Source organism: Equus asinus, chromosome 7 (genome assembly GCF_041296235.1).
Source record: "Equus asinus isolate D_3611 breed Donkey chromosome 7, EquAss-T2T_v2, whole genome shotgun sequence".
Lineage (NCBI taxonomy): Eukaryota > Metazoa > Chordata > Mammalia > Perissodactyla > Equidae > Equus > Equus asinus.
Window position 1 is genome coordinate 79621154 of NC_091796.1, and position 25110 is coordinate 79646263.

Below are 25110 nucleotides of genomic sequence, written 5' to 3' on the forward strand. Positions count from 1 at the left end.
TCAGCGACAATCACCGCCACCCCAATCGGGCCCGCGGTCCCCTAAACCTCTAGCCCCGGAGCGCGCGAGGGCCAGGTCGCCGCCGCCCGCAGGTTGCGGGAGGGGAGGAGGGCGAGGAGGAGGGCGGGCGGCGCGGGGGTGGGGGAGGGAGGGAAGGAGGGGAAGGCAATCCGAGGAGGAGGAGAGAACAGCTTCCCGCAGCTGGCGAGGAGAATGGGAGTGCGGGGCGGCAGACCGCCGCGGGGTGTCACGGCCGCGGCCGAGCTCGCCAGGCGCGGGGCCGGCGCCCGCCGCTTTTAAACCCCGGAGGGCGCGGCGGCGGCGGGCGGATCTCGGCGCGCGCGGGGCGCCGGGTGGCGGCCGAATGGAGAGGAAGGGCTCGGCGGCCGGGGCCAAGGGGAACCCGAGCCCGCCCGCGGCCAGCGAGGCGCTGCGGCCGCCGCCACCACTGTGCGTCCCGGGCGGCGGCGGCGGAGGGGCCCCGGCGCGGAGCCAGGCTGGGGCGGCGGCCGAGCCCGCCGAGTTCATCCGGCGCGCGCACGAGTTCAAGAGCCAAGGGGCGCAGTGCTACAAGGACAAGAAATTCCGCGAAGCCATCGGCAAATACCACCGGGCGTTGCTGGAGCTGAAGGGGCTGCTGCCGGTCCCCGGGGAACGGGAGCGAGACTCGCGCGCGGCCTCCCCGGCCGGGGCCCCCAATCCTGGTCGCCTCTCGGAGGAGCAGAGCAAGACGGTGGAAGCCATCGAGATCGACTGCTACAACAGCCTGGCAGGTGAGCTGCGCCGCGCACCGGCCCCTCCTCCCCTGCCCTCCCCGCCTCCCGCTCCGCGCGGGTCCCCAGTCCCCGGCCCTCCGGTTCAAAGCCGACCTCTGCGGCGCGCCCGAGATGCATACTCCTTCGCGGGGACCGTGCTGCTCTGGGAAGGAGAACCGGGGAGGGGGGCGCTTTGGAAAAAGTGTGACTTTAGGATTATACCTTCCCAAACTCGTTGTCATCCCGTGTCCCTTCCTCCGCATCCATCGTAAATCTCACCTATAAATAACTGGAGGGACAGAAGGGGACCCAGCTGGCCTGGCAGTGGCTGCTGCTGCTCCCCAGTGGACCTGGGTCCAAATGCGGGAAGCAGCGCCCAGGGTGGGCCACCCGCACCCACCGCGTGCCCAGTGGCTGCTCTCCTCAGGTATCGTTGGCACCAGAGCTCGCCCTCACCTTCCCCCCAAGTGACCTCATCCCTATGGGTAAGGTCCTTCCCCAAGTTCCTTTGGCCCCAGTAGCAAGGGCAGTTTGCCACGATGCCTTCAGCATCTTGAGCAAAATGGATTCCAAAATGCCCCTTTCTTCTCTCCGAGCTCTGCTGGGGCCCCCGGTTGCCAGGTGAAGAGAGCGCTCTCAAAGGGAAGCTAGTTCACGGTTGCGCTTGATTCTCCCTCTCCTGCCTGCCTCATTCTCACTCCGGGTAGCTTTGGTCCTCACACCAGCTGGCTGTAGGGTGTGAGGAGAAAGGGGGTCCTTCTATTGGGATGAGAAGGTGAGATATACATTCCAGAGTTCACTTGGGGGATCTAGGTCAAAGTCAGGCATTTTTAAAAATTTAACTTTGACACAGGAAAATTTAAAGTCCCTACAAAAGGAAGGGTCTGGGTCTTTCCAGGGTTTTTCTGTGTGAAAGTGGAAGATGATGGCAGAGGCAATGGCCGTGTATTTGAAAAGCAATCTCTCCTTCTCTCCCACTCCATTTGGTGGCATTTGGGCATGGTCTAGCTCCTCTGACCAAATAAAAGGCCATTATTCCTGGTCCCTAACCCTTGAAGTTGCCTAAACTAGCTATGAACAGTTGGGGCAGAGGAGGGTTGGGAGAGTGACTGGGTGTGGCTGGGGATGGTGGCTGTGTCTGGGGCCCAAGCAGTTGGGGGATGAAAAAAAAATCCATAATTCTGCTCTGTTCCTAAATGCAGTTCTGCTCTGTTCCCTCTGAGGGTTCTAGTGCCAGCCTTTCTCTGCCTTCCCATAATGCCATGTCCAGTGTCCTCTTTAATCAGGCAAAAGCCAGGCCCTGGATACACTGTAGTTTACAAACTTACAGAACCCCTAGTAATAGTGGTAGTAGCAGTTGTAGAAATGGGGGTGCTGATAGCAGTGCCAGTAACAACAGCAGCAGATAAAGTGCTAGTTTATAGCAAAGATGGGATGTTTCAATCCATCGCAAGCTACAGCTTGATTCCCTTTATTTCCCGTAAGTCTCTGGCACACTCACTCCTGCCTGATGAATAGTTAAAGGGCAGAGTGGCCGTGGGAGGAGGAAGAGGCACTCTGGATCTCTGATGCGATGACTTCAGAGTGGTAATGGAGTCTTCTATTTAGTATTATTCATGGGCATTCGAGGGTTGCCCCTCACCCCATGCTTTTGGCTGCTGGCATGTGGCTAGCACTGCCTATCTTCTACCCCAGAAGTGGTTACATTTCCATGGTGAAACCAAAGATGGGTCCATTCCGGGCAGGGCTGAGATCTGGACAGCTCCTCCACTTCCGCCCCCACCCCCCAACACACACACACTTAGGAAAACTTCAGCGATGAGAGAAAGGAGAGTAGCAACAGCCGATTTCCCCCTCTGCTGCCTTCCCCAGTGCTCACCACTTATTAATATTCATAATTTATTATGTGCACTGTGCTAGGCACTCTACATACCTTATCTTTTTTAATCTTTAAAACAACTCAGTTAAAGAAATATGATCATCAGTTTTGCAGAGGAAAAAACCCAGAGGTTCCAGAGCCGTTCAACTCCAAAATCGGTGTCTTGTCATCACACCTTGGTGCACAAAGTCACTGTCCTCTAGGCCTCCGTCTCCCTTGAGTACAGTCTCGGGTGGGCTCCAGAGCCTTACAGTTGGAAAATTCTGATGGGAGCTCTCAGCCTTGGTAACCAGGAGAAAGAAATACGGCAGCTTGATTCAAGGCTCCGATAGGGCTATTTCCAAATATTGTCAAGTTTCACATAAACAAGAAAAAAAAGAAGAGTAATTGTGAGCTGAGCAGTCTTGTCAAGCCAGAATCTGTATCCTGTGTAGAAAACTCAACTGGGAGAAGGGAGCCATGTAGAAGTCACTTGGAGAAGTAGCAGAAGCCTGATGTTAGTTTCCTTTGGGACAATGCACAAAATCGTTACTACTACTTTCTCAGAAATCCTAGCTAATAGGAAGGTATCCTTTATTGTTGGATTGCAAAACCACTACAGACTTTAGAAAATACCAAAAAGTTTAAAGAAGAAAATACAAAATTACCTTTAATACCCCCACCTAACAAAATCCATTGTGATATATTTCCTTCCTGTACTTTTTTCTGTACATAAATGTAAACGGTTTACAAAGCTAAGGACCTCCTGTATACCGCTTTTATTCCCACTTACCATTATGTCAGAGCATTTTTATGTTTCATTAAAATATTTTTGTGAAGATGATTTTAAATGGTGACATAAAATTTTTACACGTGTTTACAATTATCGTTTGATGGAAAGGGAAGGAAAAACGATCCCTGTTATTGTTGTTAGAGCGGGACAATGCAGCATGGTCCATAAGATATCCTTTCCCCCTTGTGCCTGCTGAAAGAAAGGAGACAGCAACTACAAGTTCGTTCTGGCAAAAAGGCAGCTGACCCTCCCTCGGGCTGCAGTGCCAGCTGAGCAGCCCAGCTGGCTCCAGGTGGGGACAACCTGAAGATATTTGTTCTCTCAAGGATCTGTCCTTCTACCCAGCTGTGCATAAGGGAGAGGTTGGCATTTTGAAGGAACTTAGACTAGGCCAGAAGTACCTGGAGGATTAGGCTATGTTGCTAAGGGCATCTCAGCACTAAACAAAAGGCTGTTGTGAGGCTTCTGGAGGAAACCTAGGCTCACTGGACATTTGTACTCTGCATGGAAGGCTCCAAGAGAATAGCAAGGGGGCAGCTACAGTGTGCTAACAGATATTCTTCTGGAAATCCATTTGGATGACCTGGGGGGACTACATGAAGGGTGCGTAGGCAATTTTCAAAGTGCCCATGGTTGTGGTCTGTTCTGGCTTGGAGTTCCTTCTGATTAGGAGGGATATGGCCAGTTGTGCAAGACTTGATTTTGCATGTCTTATTCTTTTTCTTTCTTTTTTTATTTTTTTTTGGTGAGGAAGATTGGCCCCAAACTAACATCTGTACCAATCTTCCTCTATTTTGTATGTGGAATGCTGCCACAGCATGGCTTGATGAGTGGTGCAGATCAGCACCCAGGATCTAAACCCAGAAACCCTGGGCAGGCAAAGCAGAGCACCCAAACTTAACCACTACGCCACCAGACTGGCCCCTGCATGTCTTATTCTCTAAGAAATTCAAGGAAAGAAATGGGAAGCCTCCTGTTCCTTCAGAATTTATAATGACTTTGACATGATTAGAAAAGACATTCTGACCTGCCTGGGGAGATGTAGAAATCTAATCCTTACCAGGGCTGCAAAGGAAGCATGTACTGGCCTGTGGAGCAGCTCCTGTTGACCTTGAACAAGACACAGGACTCCCCTGGGGCACTGGAATGTTCTTAGCAGAATCTCTTGAAGGGCAGAGCCTTTTGCTCTACATCTGTTCCTGTGGGGTTGTGGTGGCCCCAGCTGGGGTGTGATCAAAAGGTTGCGGCACACAATGACTTTGTTGGTATTTTCAAATGATGTTCGAGACTCAAATGCCAGCAGTGGAGATGGGTGCCAACAGGCCACGGCACTGGATCTGAAGGCTAGATGAAAGTCAGCTTGTGCCTCTATCCATGGCATACCCTGGGACTTTAGAGAAGCCCCTACCACGTCATTTTACCTCCATTTTCCCATTCATTTAGAGCTATGTTTGGGAGATTTTTTTGTTTATTTTACCAAAGGGGCAGATAATATCAATTGATCCCAACTGAAGCCCCAGGACAGGGGTGTGACAAGCCTAGAGAGGTCACCCTGGGAAAACACCTGGCATGGGAACCAGCTTTATCAGTGTTGGGAACATGTCTTGAAGCCATGGGACCAGGGCAAGCTACGTACTTTGTGGGACCCAGTGCAAAATGAAAACATGGGGCTCCTTATTCAAAAAGCAGGGGAAGAGTGTCATTAAAGGTCTTAAAAGATAAAGCTTTTTCCGTTCTTTCATGATTTCTCTCTTTTGACTTGACGTGGTGTTTTTATTTGCTATTTAATGTCATTACAAGAAAATTAAAATTTTAAATTATTAGCATGAATCTTACTGTTCCTCTGTATATTGTGCAATGCCAGTTTTAAATGGAAATATTTGAGCACTTGTATGTGAAATCATATAAATTACACGATTCACATTTTGTGGCTTATACATACATATGTAGTTTAGTCTTACTAGAATAGTGGAAATGCTGACAAAACAAACTCAACTCTTCTTATTGCAGTTCTTCATATCCATACTTTATGTGCACACTTTCTACTGAGCTTGGCTTTATGATGAGTAAGGAAAGGAAAAGGAACTATAGGTTACCCTATTCTTTGCTTCCATGCATCATTTTCAGCATTTTGGCTAGTACAGGAAAGTAAATAAGTAAGAAAGGATATAATGAAGATTTAGGTCATTCATCTTTCTTAGAACACTATTGTTTTCTTTCCGCAGTTGAAGCAGTTTCTGGGTTGCATGGAAAGCATGGCTTCTTGGGGCTGTTAGCATGTCTGCTTACTTAGTTATAGACTTAACACTCTTACCTTGTGCTTAAGCTGGGTCTTGAGGAACTCTCATGCATTGTGGATCCACTGGAATTCTGTGTTCGTGGAACCTCATGAGTGCTATATGCAAATGGGACTGCAAAGAATGGTTGTGCCTATCTCCACTGCTCATATCCATGCTCCATTGTCCTGTTGAACTTGACTTACAAAGCACAGTTTCAAAGATAAAATTAAGGCAGCAACAGAGCATTAAACCAAATACAGGGCCCTCTGAGCATAGGTCCTATGTGACAGCCAACCCTAGATCGGACACTTAGAAGATGACTAGCTGGGTACGTGGAAGGTGGACAAAATTAAATATAGACTCTGAGGCAGATTCTAAGACAAGGGGTACTCAACAGAAATGTGGAACCAGCGGACCAAGCATAATGATGGATGAATTACGAATGCAAGAACTCAGTGGTGAAAAGGAGGTCAAGAGCTAGAGACAAGTGGCAACCTGGTAGCCAGAAGATGAGTTGTTGGGGTAAGAATTGGGCAAAAGAAGAGGAAAGAAGGGGCTTCATGCTAGGATGCTCAGCCAAGATCCTGCCATCTGTAGGGGAGAGCTTGACTAGTCAAGCCATTGTTGGTCTGAGGCTGCTCCTTGGACGGCACGTTGGCCAATAAATCTTAAGCCTGTAAATGTGGCTTCTATCATCTTCAAGAAAGGTTGTGAGAATTGAAATTTGTAGAATGCTTTCAAGGAAAGAACATTCGGAATGTAGACTCAGGCTGAGTTTCTAAAGTGGATTCTGAAGCTCCTTAGTTTACCTCCAAGGGAAATGAGTTGGATGACTCTTAGCCAGAAACTCTTTAGGACATCTTGAAGTCAGAGTCCCTACAGCCAAAATACATGGGAGTACCCCATCCAAGGCAAGGGGACTCAGCTGCGGTGCAGACAGAAAGGCCAAGATGTGGAGCAGCCAGAAGATGTTCCCAGAGCTTCACAGGTTGTGAGTGACCTTCTGATGGGACAATCTCTCCTTCCAGCTGTTCCCATTTACCACCAGGCTCTGCCTAATCCAACAACGGGATGAAAACCTATTGGTTTCAACCAAGGAACCAGCAATTTCCTAATTCCCCACTATTTGGCATTGAGAAGTCAGGTGTCCATGTTGGGAACAGAATTTTCCATTTTCTCTGAGCTGATTAGTCCAGTTCCAACCACATAGCAGCAACCTCTAGCTCAGACAATGGTACCAAACATAAAAAATAAGCCAAAGATAATGCTACAGAAGATTCAAGGAGTTTAGCCTTCCTGGTGGTATTCAGATGGCCTTGAAATCATTCATTAGCAGTGTAAAGCTCGTTATCTTTCTTTTATACATACACACAAATTTTCATATCAGCAATGATATGATACTATGTCTAGTAGGACCCAAAACCAACAGTTCCCAAATATTTTTGAAAAGGAAGCAGGATGTTCAGTGCCAAGGGAGGTTGACTTGAGCTAGAAGAATCCTGGGTTGAAATGCATCCTAGTGGAGCTTCCCTTCCCTTTCTACCAAAAGGACTTTAAAAGGGCACTCAAATGACAGACAAGTTTTCATGGAGGAAGTTCATGGGACAAATGTTTCCCTTCCACAATGTTTCTGTGTATAAAGAACAAAAGTGAGAAGTGGTGCTAACTAGCTAGCATGAGAGTTGTGTAAAATCAGAATTATGATTTCGGATTTGGATATGACCCCAAACCTTACACAGGTGCATGAATTTCCTTGTGAACATTACCAGCTTGTCATCCAGCACGACCTTAGGTACTTCCAACAATAGGGATACTCACCACCGCCTAAAGTGACCCATTTAAGAACCACCCCCACAAAACAATAACTACAATAATAATAATGACAGTATTGGTGGTAAAAAATACCATGATGAGCCCAGTTCCTGGCAGCCCGTAGATGTTCCATGAATGTGTTTGAAAGGAATGAAAATGATTATCCCAGCATCTGTCTCATATTAAGGATCCAATAAATTCAATCATTCCATTAATATTAATTGAGCACTTAATATGTGCTAGACCGTGGGATTGGGGGCTGGTATATGGAAGTAGACATGAAGGACAAGGTCACTGCCTTTAATGAACTTACATGTATGTATATGCGTGTGTATATATATGCACACACACACACACATATATAATTTCATTTAATCTGTATAACTTGGTGAGACAGAAAACTCAAGCTTGGAACAGTTAAGTCACTTGCCCATGGTCACATGGTAGTATGTGGCAAACTGGGATTTCTCATCTAAGTCCGTAATTCCCACACCTATAGTCCCAACCATTCACCCCACAGCCTCCATCTTCAGGAGTTTCTTCCTTAAGTACTAAAACTTGCCTCCCTGAAATTTCTATTGATCCCTCCATATTCTGTCTGTCCTTTGGAGCAGCATAGAATACGTCTCACCACTGTAACAAGGACAAACCTTGACATTTTTAGGACAACTCGCTTGCCCACCCTTCAGTCTTGTCTTCTGTAGGGTAAACATCCTTTTACTGTGATTGTGCCTCGTATGAATAGGTTCTCATTCCATGCCCATCCTTGGTGAGTAAGGGAAAAGTATCCTGCATTCTATAACCAGGTCATAGTTTCCCTAGGTCTTTTCTCATTAGGAAGGTGACCTGAATTTGTATGGACAGAGAGGAATGAGGAGCTAGTGAGTCATAATTTCTAATGAGCCTGGAGACTGCAGAAGCCCCACCTGTACCTCCTCCTCTTTTCTACCCCTCTTGCTCCAGACTGTGTGAATTCCAGTTAAGAGGTCTTGAGAAATTTAAGTGCAAGTGTTAAAAGCAGGAGTTCACTTCAGCCATTACTGTTTCCATAACCCTTTGTGGATACAGTGTGATCCACCAGAAGAACATCTGGAGTTGACCAAATGCATTACTCTAGACCTGGCCAATTTTAATGTCATGAGAGCAATGATACCATCATTTAAAAATGTGTTTCAATTTAAGTGCCAAATGAGGTTGGACACAGTATTTTTCTGTGTGGCATGGAACATTTGCTCTTCTAACATCCTGGGAATTAATATTTATTTTTTAGTTTGTGTTTTTATGACTGACTGATACTAACTTCTTGTTTTCATGGGCCAAAACCTCATCTCCCATGAAACAAAAACAAAAAAACCCAAACTCAGCACTAAATAGACCGACTGGCCCTGTGTCCAGTGGAACACTGACTGAGGAAGACTCACATGACAGCTGGTGGCACATTCACTACATATGTGAACTTAATCTGGTCACAAGATCTCTAACCTTGAGTTTCCTCCCTTAGTAAGTGGGTATAATCATGCCAACCTGACTCACAGGGTGAGGGCAAGGAAAAAGAAGATTATGTGAATGGACTTTATAAGCTACAAAGTATTAGAAGTGTAAATTATCATTTTAAGTGGAAGGAATATGTAGGAGAAAAACAAAAAAAGAGGAGGAATAAGAAGTGAGACTTGCCCAATGAAGGAAATTCTCATCTCTAATTCTTACAATTTTAGGATAATAGGGATAATTGGATAGTGTCTACTAGGAAAACTCTCTTGATGCCTGGTTTCTGTATTAAATATCTTATTGACACTGACTCTCCCACATTGTTTCAGACACACACACTAAAATGGTTTCCCAAATGCAGGTTGCTTCATAGTCCACAAAAAAGCAAGCATCTGATGAGGAGAATACAAGGGGTGTTCTCGGAAGGCTAAGATTTCCCCAGTTCTGTTCAGGTGTCCCCATCTTTAAGAACACGGCGGAAGCGTGACTTAGTGACCAGGGACTTGGAGTGCAAGTTCTGTCTCTAACATGCTGGGTGACTTGGCTCAAGAAATTTTATCTCTTGGCCACAGTTTTTAGATTTATAAAATTTAGGGTTGGATTCCAAGATCTCTAAGGTCCCTTCCAGCTCTTAAAAGAAAAATTCTCCATGCCATTCTTTCTCAACTGTGTGGCCCATTACACAGAATGGGGTAGTTCTGTGTGTGCTGGTGTATAGACCAGTCTCCAAAATCTGCTATGACGTGTAAAGGCAGAATGCAGAACAGTGTTTAATATGATTCCGGTGTGTAAAAAATGATATAAACTAGCATAAACGTATATGCTAATACAGTATTTGTGTTCAAGAAGATTATCTGAAATCATACAAGTGAAGCTGCTAACTTCGCTTGAAAAAGGGACTAGGCAGAAGAATTGGGATGAGAGACTTTAACTTTTTTTTTTTTAACTATTAAGATTTTATTGTTTTTAGGGCAGTTTAAGGTTCACAGCAAAATTGAGGGAAAGGAACAGAGATGTCTCATCTAGTCCCTGCCCTACAGGTGCACAGCCTCCCCCATTATCAACATCCCCCACCAGAGTGGTACATTTGTGACAATTGATGAACCCCATTGACACATCATTATCACCCAAAGCCCATAGTTTACATTCGGGTTCACTCTTGTGTTGTATATTCTATGGGTTTAGACAAATGTATAATGACATGTATCCATCATTATATTATCATACAGAGTGTTTTCACTGCCTTAAACATCCTCTTTGCTCTGCCCGTCGATCTCTTAACCTCCACCTCCAACCCCTGGCAACCACTAATCTTCTTACTGTCTCCATAGTTTTGCCTTTTCCAGAATGTCATGTAGTTGGAATCATACAATATGTAGCCTTTTCAGATTGGGTTCTTTCACTTAGTAAAATGCATTTAAGTTTCCTCCATGTCTTTTTGTAACTTTTTATTTTAAATCTTTCAGTAATGTTTGACTTTTCTAACTATATGCATTATTGCTTTTATTTTTTAAGAAAAAATGATGACAGGGTTATCTGTGTAGAGAAATTATGGGTAGTTTCTGCTTTCTTCTTTTTATTTTCTTGAAGAAAACCCACCTTAAACACATAATTTTTAATGCCATTCTGCATATTATCTGTGCCTTGTCTATCCTTGTCTGCCAGTAACACAAAAATTATCCCAAACCCCAAACTTTCTCTTAATATCCCATAATATGACTCATCACCCTCTGCAGTGCCCTCCAACTCCAATCCACATACAGGGCTAGATCCTGGCAGCATGGGACCCCACAGTAGTGTAGCTCCCCTCTGGACTCAGAGCACGTTAGTTAGTTAGGAAGAGAGTTGGGTCAGCACTTGTGATATAAACTGGTCCTGAACATCAGTGGTGTGACCCTGGTGTTGAGGAAGGGGCAGTATGGGACCTCAAGGTCCAAGATTCTTGGTGGCCTCTGAGTCTAGGAAATCCCCAGAAGGAAGCTCACTTGTTCATCAAAGCGTTACTAGATGCTTGTCGTGGCTTTTCACAGCCCAAATCTAAACCTTCTCTGTTCTCAAAACCATCGCATGGGGGAGTAAGAACCAGTATTCTAGTCCAGACTCTGCTGCTAACTTGCTCTGTGACTTTGGACAAGTCACATCACTCTGAGACTCAGTTTCCCCATATATAAACAAAGGGGGTTGGGTCAGATGCCCTCCAAGTCTCCTTTCAGAAGTGTTGAACCATCTAGGATTTTGAAAGCCCTCTAGTCCCATCCCGCCTTGGCCTCTCTCTCTGGGAGTAGCCAGATTTAGGAAGGAAACAGGAAACAAGCTCTCTTTTATTCCACTTTACTGGTATGTGCTGACAAACAATTATTAAAAGATCTCAACTAAGCTTTCCAAGGTAACCCTTGCAAATTTGGGCATAAACCAAAATAAGGGACCTCACAGCCCCCCAGGGTAGTAGAGTCAGACAGACTGTCTCTGAGAGAACCCAGGGGATGGACTGGAAGCCTATATAAAATATTATCTGGGCCCTCGAATCTAAGTTGATGGCACCAAATATTACCGATTGCTTCTGTATCTTCCCAAATTATTACAAAATTCAGACTTCAACATCAAAGACCTGGCAATACTGGCTACATTAGACCATGAAGTCCTGGTGGCAAGAAAAAAAAGCTTTTTAAGAAATGGACTGGCAGGGCCAAGAGTTCCAGGGAACAGTTGCAGCCTAAGTTATAGGGATTCAGAGAGTTGCCACTCTGGGCCCAAGACTGGAGAACCCTGAGCGTCTGGGCCAGATCTGAACATTTTGGGATGTGATTCTGGGCCTATTGCTCCTGCTGTGTCAGAACTGAGCTCCCTTCTTGAATGGACCTGTACCTCTGGGTTGTAGAGGCCGCTGGATCATTGGGAACTTGTGTGGAGTCTTTCTGATACCTACATAGGAAGAAGGCTATAACCCTGTGTCTGCCCATGAGGATGGAAAGAAAGAGACAGAACACAGAGGAACAGACAGGCAGCAGACCTGGACCCCAGAAAATCTGCAGGGCAATGTGGCCTAATAGGAGAGAACTTTACTTAGCAGAAGAGAATCTGGATTTGAATCCTGACATCCCATTGACTCCTTCATTCACCTTGGACAGGTCCCAACCTCTGTGAGCTTCTGTTTCCATTACAGCATGGGAGTAATAATATGCACCGCACAGGATTGTGATGGTGATTGAAATTAAATGACACACGCATACATGCGAAGCACAGTGCCTGGCACATAACAGATGCTTCATAAATGAAGGTTAGAGGTAAATCTAACTCCTACTCCAAGATGGACTAAGTCAGGAAAGCATGCGAGAGGGGAGGGAAAAAGGACTCAGCAAAGGAGGCTGTGGGGAATGTGAGAAGCAAGTGAGGAAACAGCAGGACAAAGAGGGGTCAGGGGAAGTTCCACGTCCCTAAGTGGCTCCAGGGCAGGATGTGAACCAACATCCTTTGACATAGGTGTTTCCTAGCTGCTGTGTTCGTTCCTGGGCCTGGAAGGCTGAGTGAACAAGTAACCCCTCAGGCCTCCTCTGAAGGGCAGCTGAGCTCCAGCAGAACCAAGGGCCCTTGGGTGATGGGGCCCGTGCCTGCTTCCAGCTTCTCAGGATACAGGTGTGTCCAGGAAACAGGAACTGCTGGGTTCTAGGCCAACATGTCTCTGGCCTGAGATTGTGCAAGCAGGTAAGCCTCAGTCAGACAGTGTCTGTTCTCTGCCACGCTCTGTACTCTGCCCCAGGATTCTCCGACCCTTTCTTTGAACTGAACTGGCAATGACAGAACCTGGGCTCTCTCTCTCATGAGTCAGACCAGTTCCAAGTCTGAGAGGAGAGAACAAGGATTTGCCAGGAAGAGAAGATACATGCTGTGATCAGTTGGGTTCCCTGGGGAGCTTTACAACTGAGAAAGCTTGCTGGTGGGAAGGGGAAATGGAGGAAGGCAAGGCCTCTGTGAGAGAGGCCATCTGTGGGAGAGGCTGCAAGGCTGGCGGCGTCACGCCTGCACTACCTGCCCTCTTGCGCGTCATGCTGGGGCCAGCCTATGGAGCTTCCTTCGTGGTGCCGGATGAAGAAAGCCCCTGGCTTGAGCAGATGTTCTGAGGGTGGAAGCACCAGCAGGTGTGTCCCTTGGGCCCTCCTTTTAATCCCCCTACAGGCTCTCCTCCCCCATCACGCCTAGGGTCCTCTCATGACCTAGGGCTCCCCAAGGCAGTGCCCATGAACAGGCAGTGCCCATGACCATGCTCAGGAAACCCTTCAGAAGCCTTCTCCACACCTCCCCTCCCGAGTTCCACCCCTGCTTTCTTCAAGACATAATGGGCAGAGGTGATTTTTTTTAATAGTTTTCTAATTACAAAAGTAAAACATTGTAGTTGTAGAAGATACTGAAAATAAAGGAAATTCAAAGAAGGAAGTAAAACCCACTTGTCATCCACCACCCCAAGATGCCAACTCTTTCCTCTTTGGGTTTATTTTCTTCCAGTCTTTCTTCTGAGTGTATTGAAACATGTATATGTAAAACAAACGTCAGCCGGCCCACTTCCAGTTCTACCTTTCTCCAGTTTATTTAGGAAAGAAGGAGTTTGTCTCCTCTGTGCTGTGGACCCCTGGTCTCCTTTCTTCCCCTCTGCCCCCACAGGGTGCTGCTCACTCTACCTGGTGTCAGCCAGGGCGTCTACTTCCCCTCGTTGCGTCTTCCCTTTCATATCCCACAGCACCACCGCATCAGGCTTTATGTCATACCAGATTTTACTGAAAGTTACGGGATACAGAAGGAGTTTACATCCCAAAAATTGACTATTGGAAATTCTTTTTCCTAAAGCTCATTTGGCCATCAGACTACCAGGAATTCCTTATCGTCCACTTACCTGTTTTGGCAGGTTCCAACTACCTACCATGCTTCTCAGGTTCTTTTTTTCACCTCCAGCCTTTCTCCCCTTCTTCGGTTCTCCCACCCTCAAATTCCTGCCATTTCATGTGCAGAGCAGTCTGGCCATCTTTTCATCCACCTAATTTGCCTCCAGCTGATCTCAAATCTTCACCTTCCCCACGGAGGCAGTTGATAAGGGTATTCTAAAACAGAAAAAGATAATTTCTTCCATAAGAGGAAATCTGATGCCTGCTATTACAAATTCTTCACACTGATATACACACACACATTTATTTTTCACAAGATTCAGGTTGTACTTTACAAACTTTTACAACCTTCGTTTTTTCCACCAGTATTTTCCACTGAAAACATTTTTCAGTGTCATTACATATTTTTCTACAGCCTGATTTTAATGTCTATGTCATGCTCCATTGTACCAATGTCCCGTTATTATTTAACCAGTCTCCTACTGATGGATATTTAGGTTATTTCCAGCACTTTGCTGCTACACACTGTGCTGCCACAGAGAGGCCATGGGAGTGCTCTTTCTGCTACACGTGTGCCTGTTAACTAACTTATCCCCAAACATATCTGGTGACGTGATATTTGCACTGGTGTCATGGAAGGATGGTAGAGAGGCAACAGGAACAGGAGAGACGTTGCTGGGGTCATGGAGGGATGGTGGGAGAGGTGACCAGAATAGGAGAGATGTTCTTTAAAGTCCAAAAGGAGAACAGCATGGAATTTTGGCTTCTGAGATTTTCCCCAACCCTGGCTCAGGAATCCTGCCAATGGGAATGACATGTGTCCTTGGCCAGAGCCAATAAAGTAAAGATAATAGGAGATAATGGGTTTCTTCTGAATATTTCAGGGTATATACTCGTTACATTCCAAATGGCCCTGCTGGCCATTCCAGAGTCCACTTCCAACCCAAGACAAGGGATGTTAATGAAGACTCCAATGAACAACAATCCTGTCCTACCTTCTTCCTACTACTCCCTTCTCTGTGTGTACACAATGAGGTCAAGAGTGAGTGTTAGGAGCCATGGATGGGATAACTTGTAAGTATGCTGCCATAGCACCTAGGTCTCTGCCTTCCCTCATGAACGGTGGCATGTGACAGGCACCACAAGGCTAAACTGACCTCAGCCTTTGTCCCTGCAACTCCCTTGAGCAGATTCTGATATCCCTTAAAGGACTGTCAACTTAAGCCCTCCGTGTGTAAGATTTTTAGACTGGTTTTTCACCTTAGCTCTTTTACCTGCCACTATGACAGCTAAGTACTGGCCAACAAAGGGTAAATAAGAAGAATATAAACTCCTTGAAGATATCAATATCTTTTGAATGCTCTCCATTTTCCTTATGAAGCCTCAGGCACAGGCCATGATGAATGAATCTTTACTGATTAAGTTTACTAAGAGCCTCTGCCCAGGATTGTTTGGTGATGGTGAGAGGGATGCAGCAGCCCTCAATCAAGCAGCCCTTGAACGCTGGGGGCATCCAGGTGAAGAATTCAAAGGGTGGGAAAACAAAGAGCAGCTTGGTAATGCTGAAAAAAAGAGATCTGTAAAGATATTATTGTTAAAACAAGACAAAAGAAACATTCGCCAATATTTGTTTGAGTCAAGTGCAAGAATGTGCTAGATTGGAAACATAGAAGGTCAGAAATTAATGTGAATGGAATCAGAGTTAGTCCGCTAGATAAAGCCCAGCGATTCCTGGTAGTTGAAGCAGCAGCTGCAGTAGTGGGAGAACTCTTTATCTGGACCCCACGCAGGGCAAGTACAGTGTGACCAAAGATACTGTCACTTGTGGGATGCTAACTCCCTGAGTCAGCCATCCTTCTTTTGTCATAGCTTCTCAGTGCCTTAGACTTGGAAAAGACCTTTAGAGATCAGCCAGTCCAGGTTTCCACTCTTTACCACCAGCTCTGCTGGAGTAGAACCAACATGGGACTTGGGCTTAGACAACCCTGGCTCTTTCCCTACAAGTCAGATGGCCTTAGCAAGTGACTTAACTTCCTTAAACCTTAGCTACTAGAAGGAGGACCAATAACACCTATTCCCCAGAGTCACTGTCAAGGTGAGGTGATTTGTAAAACACTATACAAATATTAGGTATTGCTACTTATTGAGTGTACAATATGTGCAAACCACTGTGATGTGGTTTTGGTCTGTGGGGATTTAAAGATGCCCTGTAGATGCTTGTCTGAAAGGGCAAAGAAGACATGTTTCATAAATAACTGCAAAGATGGGCAGGATCTACGTATGTGGCTGTGAAAATAATTTTATTCTTGGGAAAACTACAGGGTCCACTTGAGGACCATACCTGTAGATCTGACCTCGTTAGAAAAAGACTAGCCAACATGTTCTGTGAAAGCATTACCATTAGGCAAGGGTGTGCTATAATTCACAGGTATTTCAGAAGAATAATAAGTTCTCAGCAAGTTAGAAATAGAGGGGAATTACCTGTCTTGATAGAGAGCATCTGCAAAGAAACCAAAGCTGAAATCATACTAAATGGTGAGAGACTGAAGGCTTTTCCTCATGACCCAGGAATTGCACCCTTGGGCATTTGTCCTAGAGAAATGAAAGCTGTCCATGACTGCTCATAGCAGTGTAATTCATAATAACAAAAACTGGAAACAACCCAGATGTCCTTCAACAGATGAATGGTCAAACTACATACAGTACATCATGCCATGGAGTACTACTTAACAAGAAAAAGGAATTAACTGTTGATACATGCAACAACTTGGATGCATCTTAAGGAGATTGTGCTGAGTGAAAAAAAGCCAAATCTGAAAGACTTCATACTGTGTGATTCCATCTGGATAACACTTTGAAATGACAAAATTTTAGAAATGGAGAACAGATTTGATGTCAGGGGTTAAAGAGGAGGTGAGGATATGGGAAGGACATGGTTGTAGTTATAAAAGGGCAGAAGGGATCCTCATGGTGATGGACTGTTCCATAAATTAACTTTAGAGGTAGATATAGGAACTCACATAGGTGATAAAATTATATAGGTAAACACACACACGTACACACACACGCACACACAAATGAGTACAAGTTAAGCTAAGAAAATCTGAATGAGATCTGTGGATTGTATCACTGTCAATGTTATAGTGAATATATTGCACTATAGTTTTACAGGATGTTACCATTGGGGGAAAACTGGGTTAAAGCCTACAGGGGATCTCTCTCTATTATTTCTTACAACTGTATGTGAATCTACAATTATCTCAATAAAAATTTCAATTAAAAAGTAATATTGTGGGGATTAGTTTTTCAAGCACCAGCTAAGGTAGGAGTTGTTTCAGGAAGAAACCAGAGACGTGTCATGTCAGCCCTACTAGGATAACGGCAGACTCTCAATGGAACTGAAGATGTTGCTGGTTTTAGAACTTAGAAAAACAGAAAAAGCCTTGATAGAAATTGCATTTGGTTTTGTTTGTTTGCTTTTCTTTTTGAATGTAGAGAAACAAGTGGAGTTGAGGGTCTTGGAGAGTTATATTGGAAGCTACTAGATGAGAAATATATAAAGTGAGCACAGTTTGGCACCATCTCACCCTTACTCCTCACAAGAAGCAGAACTCATGCCTCAAATCTGTCTAATGAGGGCATGGCGTTAAAATTCATTATAGGCAGTTGAGCAACCTAGGAGGGCAGCGTGTGTGTGATGCTTAAGAGCACAGTCTCAGGTGCCAAATGGCTTAGGTTCAAATCCTGTCCCTGACACTTACTAATTTTGGGCAAGTGACTGAACTTCTGGCCTCAGTTTCCCCATCTGGAAAATGGGCAAAATACTAGAACCTACCCCATAGGTTGTTTTCAAGATTTACTCTGTTTTTTGAGGAAGATTAGCCCTGAGCTAACATCTGCTGGCAGTCCTCCTCTTTTTGCTGAGGAAGCCTGGCCCTGAGCTAACATCTGTGCCCATCTTCCTCTACTTTGTATGTGGGACGCCTACCACAGCACGGCATGCCAAGCGGTTCCATGTCCACACCCGGGATCCAAACGGGCGAACCCCAGGCTGCTGAGATGCGGAACGTGAGAACTTAACCACTGCGCCACCGGGCCAGCCGCTGTTGTCAAGATTAAATCAGCTAATGCTTAGAACAGTGTCTGGCCCATTCATGTTTAATAAAAGTTACCTGCTCTTACTCTTGTTACCCTTCTGGGAGGATGGATGAATACTGCCGACTGGCACAGGACTTGATTCTCCTGACTCATGACTCATTGTGGAGCATCTCGGCCCTTCTGCCCTGTTTCCCCGTTTCCCTGGCCTGGGCTCCTGTTCTCCAGCGAGAAGTATCTAATCACTAAGAAGAGAAAAGCCCAAAATGTCACAAGTTGACTGTCTGTCTGAGATAATTGTTTGCCTATGGTGCAAATTTCCAGCTCTAGGATTTGGCCATCTGGGACCTCTTTGCCCTTGTGTGTAATCCTGGAGCTCCCCTTATCTGTCCTGGGCTCTCACGGTTTAACCAACTGGATGGTCCTTAAGAAACAAATTCTAAAATGCTAGAAAGGAGGTGAGGAGGCCCACCTGCAGGCGCCCACTGGGGACTTATTAAAAATGCAGATTACTGGGCTCCACTCTAGCTCTTTGGAGTCTGCGTCGCTGGGCATGGGGTCTGAGAATCTCCATGTTAAATAAGTTTCCACGGATGATTTAATGAGAAACATTTGTCTGTGGGTTTCTTGCCAGACGTCAGGGTCTGGCGCTTGGGAAACACTGACTTTCTTCATCCTGCCAACGAGTCTTCAAGGAAAAGGTCGACAGCAACCATAATTACCTTCATTTTTACCCACTTCAACACTGAGACCCTCAGAGGTGAGGTGTTTTAATCCAAGGACACCTGAGTGAGTACCAGTGCTGGGGACACTGCCTTAAATCAACTAGCTCAGAGACACTGAAAGTAGCCAGCCATTTCTCTGCTAAAAATACTTCCCTCTTCCCTCATAGGCTCTCTCATGCCCTGTAGAGTCAAGAGCCAGGCCCATTAATTTTCCTGCCACAGCTGGCTTTTAGAACTCCTCGCTTTCCTGAATTATTAGGACTCTAGAGGAGCCCAGTGACTTTGGGTCCATCCCCAACCCCATCCATAAAACTGTCAGCCAGATACTGACTGGAATCCATTCGTGGGGGAGGAAGGAGCTGAGACAGGTAGCAGGGGTGTGTGTGTGTGGTGGGGGTGAGGGCAGGTAGGACCAACTGTTGACTCAGAGCCCGTCTAATCTGTAAGTGAGAAGAAAACAGGCCTGGAACCCCACCCCATTCTTTCCCTCTTGCCCTCTTTTCTTGCTGCAAAGCTGCTTTTGTAATGTTCTCTGCATCTACCCACCCACCTCCAACAGGGAAAACACACTTTTGAAAGGAAAGCTGGTCAGTAAAACCAAGCATCAAACCTAGATTTGGGAAACGTTTGGGGCCAGTGTGAGTTTATGTACATCCTAGACCATGAAACAAAAATGAGAAATCAAAAGAAAAGAGTTGTTTTCAGAACTCTGAATGCAAGCATTTGTGTACACGGAAGAGAAAATCAGCACTTTGATGGAAAGGTGAAACTAGTGGGTCATTGCAGTCCTGGATACGGAGCCTCATAAGTCAAACTTATCGTCATTTCACTGCACACGCTACATTCCCATTGCTCTGCCGTAGAAACACCCTCTAAAATCACCCTCCAAAATGTATCTGACCATTCTGAAAAATTTACTTTAAACTAAGCTGTAGCTTCGAGTGTGTATCATATGTTGTGTGTAGGACTCAAAATGGAAATTTTTTCTAATGAATGTGCACATTGCTGGGGAAACCATATTTGACAAATGGCTTCATAAAGAACTGGCATTTATGAGAATCAGCTTCTGTGCCTAGCACTGTGTGAGGCATGTCACATACATTAATTATCTCATTTTCTCATCACAAAAGTTCCCACAAAATAGGTATCATTATCTTCATTTAACACATGAGAAGAAGGAGACCCAGGGAGATTAAGTAACATGCCCAAGGGCCTGGGCTAGTAGGTGGCAGGGCTTGGATGCCAGCCCAAGACTGTATCTCCAGGTCCAGCATTGATGTGCAGCCAGAACACCCCAGAACTGGCACTATACTATGTGCCTATTCAGCTTGGTTAGGACCCGTAGCGGTTGTTCAATATTCTGAATGTCACCTCTGCCCACATCCAAGCTCCTTCCGCTTTACTACTATGCCTTTGCCCTTTGAAATAAATTTGAAAACCAATCAAATAAATTTGATTAGCTTCGGGGAAAATTTCCCCCGTTGAGGTAGTAGCCATTTCCTGGGCCCGCCTCCCAAAGGAATGACCAGCAAGGTGGATTAGTTCCCTAGGGTTGCCATAACGAAGTACCAGAAATTGAGTGGCTTAAAATAACAGAAATTTATTGTCTCCCATTTCTGAAGGCTAGGAGTCCGAGATTAAGGTGTTGACACGGTTGGTTCCGTCTGAGGGCTGTGAGGTAGAAGCTATTCCTGGCTTCTTTCCTACCTTCTGGCAGCCTCAGGCGTCCCTTGGCTTGTGGATGGCCATCTTCATCCTATGTCTATTCGCATCATCTTTCCTGTGTGGGGGTTTGTCTCTGTGTCCCAGTTTCTCCGTTTTATAAGTACACCAGCCATAGTACATATGGGTTCATCCTAATAACCTCATTTTGATTTGAGTATCCCTGTAAAGACCCTCTTTCCAAATATTCTGAGGTGTTGAGGATTAGGACTCCAACATACCTTTTTGAGAGACACAATTCAACCCAGAAAAGTGAGGCGGTCTCATAGACTGGGTTCCTTCTCCTCACTCCTGGCCCCAGGTGGGTCTTTCCTTCCCTCCCATCCAGCCCATGCTTCCCTTCTGTCCAACAGGCAAAGGCAAACTATAGTGAACCAGCTGTAAGAAGAAAACCAAGGGCTACATGAACTTGCTCTTCCTCCTCTCATCCCATTTCCCTTCATCTCATGCCAATGAGTGGCACTCTGCCCAGACAGTCACTATGCCCTGCATGCACCAGGAAAAACAAAACAAAAGAGGTGCCAGAGCCAGGAGAATCTGGCATGGTTTAGCCTGAGGTCTCAGTGTGGTTGGTTTGGGCAACATCGTATGATTTCCTCTGTCTGCATGCATGGGTGTGCAGTAGGGTTCTTTAGGTTGCCACTTCTCTAACTTTCTCCTGCTACAGGCTCCTTTGTGGAGCTAAAAAAGCCTGCCAGCTCTTTTCAGAAAATCGTGCCCTAACCTCTCAAGGTTGGCAGTGGAAGAGGAGTCTCCACATGGGAAGGTTGGTTGAAGATTTACAGCCCCAATTTTTGTCCCCCTAATTTACCTTTCTCTCATAAGTTGCACTGGCCACCATTGCTGTCACCATACGAGGCTAAGGGCAGGCTGTTTCTCTTCTAGCACTTCTTCCCAAGCTTGAATGGAAGCTTGTCTCAGTTCTCAACAGGTTGGATTCCATGCTGCAGCATTTATTCAGACTTTTCAGAAGACCCAGAGACCAGAAAGTTAATAACATTTGTTTTGAAAGGATTTCTAGATTTGGTGTTTGGGAGCCCAGGCCCATCTTCCTGTGTCGATTGTGGATGTGTCTTCCCACCCTGCACCCCTTCTGCCACTGAATGACTCCATCTTTTTTTTTTTTTTTTAGCGCTGTTTCCCCATTTTGTATGTGTGTGTGTGTAAGGAAGATTGGCCCTGAACTAACATCTGTTACCAATCTTCCTCTTATTTTTTTCTTTCTTTCTCTCCCTAAAGCCTCAGTACATAGTTGTATATCCTACTTGTAGGTCATTCTAGTTCCTCTATGTGGGATGCTGCCACAGCATGGCTTGATGAGCGGTGCATAGGTCCGTGCCCAGGATCTGAATCCATGAACGCTGGGCCCCCAAAGCAGAGTGCACGATCTTAACCACTCGGCCACAGGGCCGGCCCTGAATGACTCAATTTTTGAATCCAAATGTATACGCAGAGTCAAGGCCACAGACAAGAACAGACTCCCTCCGTCTGGCCTGTATCCTGCCTCTCCCCAAATCCACAGCCTCCTCTCCTGAGACTGACTGACAGTGGCAGTGCTTACTCCCTTCAGGGAAGATCCTGGCCCAGAGCCTTGGCTTGGGAAGACCACGTCAGAACACAATCCAATCTCCACGCAAAAAAATCTGCACATTGCGGGAGAGTTGTCTTACAGAAGCCCTTTTGATCACCTCCCCACCAGTTCTGATTGTCATCCCCAACAGAAGATGCCTCATGATAGGAATAGGGAGAACAGAATTCCTTTTGAAGAAGAGCCAGTGAAACAATTTCACCCTTCTATTAAGTGGCGGACAGCTGTGTTCCTAGGCTGTTAGAATGAAATAATGGTAGAGATTATTCAGCGAAGTGCAGGCCCCGTGTGTTACGGATAGGAAACTGAGGCCCAGAAAGGGAAAATGATTTTCGTAATCTTAGCATTAGTCGCAAAGGTGGGACTAGAATCCAGCTCTTCTGATTCCCAGCCCAGTGCTGTAAAATATTGATCCATGCTGTGTAGCAGAGCACAGAGACTATTGTATTATAAACCTTAATTCAAATAGAGACCAGGTTACAACAATGTGGAAAAACACTCCTGGGTCATCAGTGAATCCAGAATGACAGTCTAAGATCTCCTGGATGAAGGGTTCTAGTCACATGAATGTAACATTCAGGAGTTCCCTAATGCCAATCGGTTCTATCTGTCGGATGCCACTTAAATTAATCCCTTCCTCCTGCCTTTCTTCCTCCACTTGAGTCAAACTAGTCACCATCATTTCATCATCCAAATCTTCTCTTGCCCTAAGAATAAAGTCCTAGATCCTCACCTTGGATCAGAGGGTCTGGGTGTTCTGGTTTCATCTTGTTTTTCCAGCTTTATTCCGTCCCTCCCCTTCAGTCTCTCTGCTCCAGCCAGACATGGCTTCTGAGAGCACCTCGAAAAAGCCATCCTCTCTCTCTCTCTTCTTCTCTCTCTCTCAGCTCTGCCTAGAAAGCTTTTTCTCCTTTCCACCTAGATCAGTAGTTCTCAAATGGGTGATTTTAACCCCAGGAGACATTTGGCAATACCTGGAGACATTTTTTTGCTTGTTGCAACTGGCACCTCGGGGGTAGAAGCTAGGGATATTGCTAAACATCCTACCATGTACAGGACATCCCCCACAACTAACAGTTATCCAGCATAAAATGTTTACAGTGCTGAGGTTGAGAAACACTCAATCTTTGGAACCCAACTTAAATACCACTTCTTCCAAGAAGCCCTCCCATGATACTTTATATTGGTTGAGGGCCTCTCAGTATGCTCCCACTCTTCCCTTCTCCTTCACAGGACTTGGCACATGGATATTTGAGATAATGTAATATCTGCCTTCCCCACCAGTCCATCAGCTCCAGGATGGAGTGGAATGTTTGGTTTATCTGCTGATCCCAGGGCTCAGTGTGGTGCCCAGTGCAGTTAGGCATCATTTTTTGCCTCGTTGACCCTAGAACACAGAGGAAGGTAGTTTCCAGAGGTGACCTGTCTTTTACCAGATGTTACATGGATTTCCAGGGGTCTCAAGTGCAGACCCACAGATGCCCATGATCAAAAGCACAGTCTTGGGAGCCTGGCAGAAGTGGGTAGATATCATAATTCTACCACCTCGTCATTGAGTGACTTTCAGCAGGTTACTTAATTTCTCTGGAACTGGGTTTCATCATCTGTAAAAGATGCATAAAAATAGAACCTGTTTCATAGAGTTGCTGTGAGGATTAAGACATGGTATATGTAAGGTTCTGAGTACCACCTCTGACGTAGGGGAAGAGATTAACAACTGAGAGGAGGAAAGGGCAGACCTTCTCAAGATCCACTGCAGCCCCGGGCCCTGGGGGTGGGCATATGCACATGGAAGGAACATCAGGAGACTGCTGGTCAACGTCTCCTTCTTAACTTCCTCAACTCCAAAACAAATGTGCCTACAAACATCCCATCTTACTTATCCCATGGGCTTGTCATACGTTTCCCAAACAGCTCCCCACCGGAACTAGAGAGGTACCTAAAAATCACCTGTAGGTCTGGCTGAGGGCAGCTTTCCAAACTGTCTCTTACCCCCTCCACCTCGACCCTCTTGAGAGCTTGGGCCTGGCCCCTCTGGTTTCTTATCTGGATGTCACCTCTCGGCCCAGTCTTTCAGGACGGCAGCCCGTTTGGACCTGAGCTAGCTCTGGTTTCTCCGTCTTCCTGGGCTCAGCCTCCAATGCCAGCAGGGGCTCCACACTCTGTAACCTACCTGGTCCACCTCTCTCCAGGTCTGAACCCTGGTCCGCAGCCAGACATCACAGTTCCCACTGGATCTGCAGGGGCATTCGAAACATTTTCACTGAATGAGTCCCAGAAATTGTTATTGTTCCTTTTGTCCTGGGGAGTTGGTGTTGGGGGGGGGGGGGAGGGAACGGGGAACTTTTCCATTTCTAGGCCTTTCTGCTTCCTTTCCCTCCAATTTTGGACATTCAAAAACTGTTTTTAAAAGAAACAAAGGTTCATTTCCTGGACTGCTCCGGTCAGCAAACAGCAGTGTCTGTTTGCAGACAGAGGGCTGGACAGGAAGAGGGCTTCTCAAGCTGGCAGAGGGCATCAGATGGGGCACGTGGAAGCTGCAGACAGGAAACCCTTTAGCTCTGGGAGCAGATGTTGGCGCCGAGTCCCACTCAGGTAGCAGCCAATGAGGTTCACACGCAGAAACCTCTTGACAGAAACCCCTCCCGGTCTGCAGAGCTGTGGAAGCACCACCGACTCCAACAGCATCATGGGGGTAGCGGGGCAGAGAGCTGCAGGCCCCGCAGCTGAGGGAGGAGAGGGGAAGGGAGCTGGTGGCATCAGCTCAGCGGGATGGCCCCCTGGCGTGCCAGCTATTGCTGTTCCCTGTGACAACAGCCACCCACGCCCATGCCCACCGGCTTGGCAGCCTATTGCTTCGGTCGACTTGTTTGGCTTTCTGCCCTCTGGCCAGGGAAACCTGATGGATCGGTTTCTAGATCTGGGCTGGTTCTCTTCCACTTCCTGGTTCTCACACCTCCAACTTGAGAGACTGTGTGGTTCACCTCCCCCTCAGAATGCAAGAGTTTGAGGGATTTGGGGGGATTTTTTCCCCTGGAAAGTTATTTAAGGGATCAAAACAGCTGACGTTAGACCCCTGGACCTGAACACAAAGGAACGGTACATGAGCCCTCTCCCCCAT

At 46.2% G+C, this 25110-nt stretch overlaps 1 protein-coding gene across 1 annotated transcript in view; it reads left to right on the forward strand.

The window, feature by feature from the left end:
• The first annotated feature begins 170 nt into the window (after positions 1-170).
• Positions 171-25110, forward strand: part of TTC9 (tetratricopeptide repeat domain 9) — a 32357-nt gene continuing 7417 nt past the window's right edge. The window contains exon 1 of the mRNA XM_014830163.3: positions 171-773. Coding sequence (XP_014685649.2) covers positions 365-773 — 409 coding nt within the window. The 5' untranslated portion in view covers positions 171-364. The remainder of the gene's footprint in view (positions 774-25110) is intronic.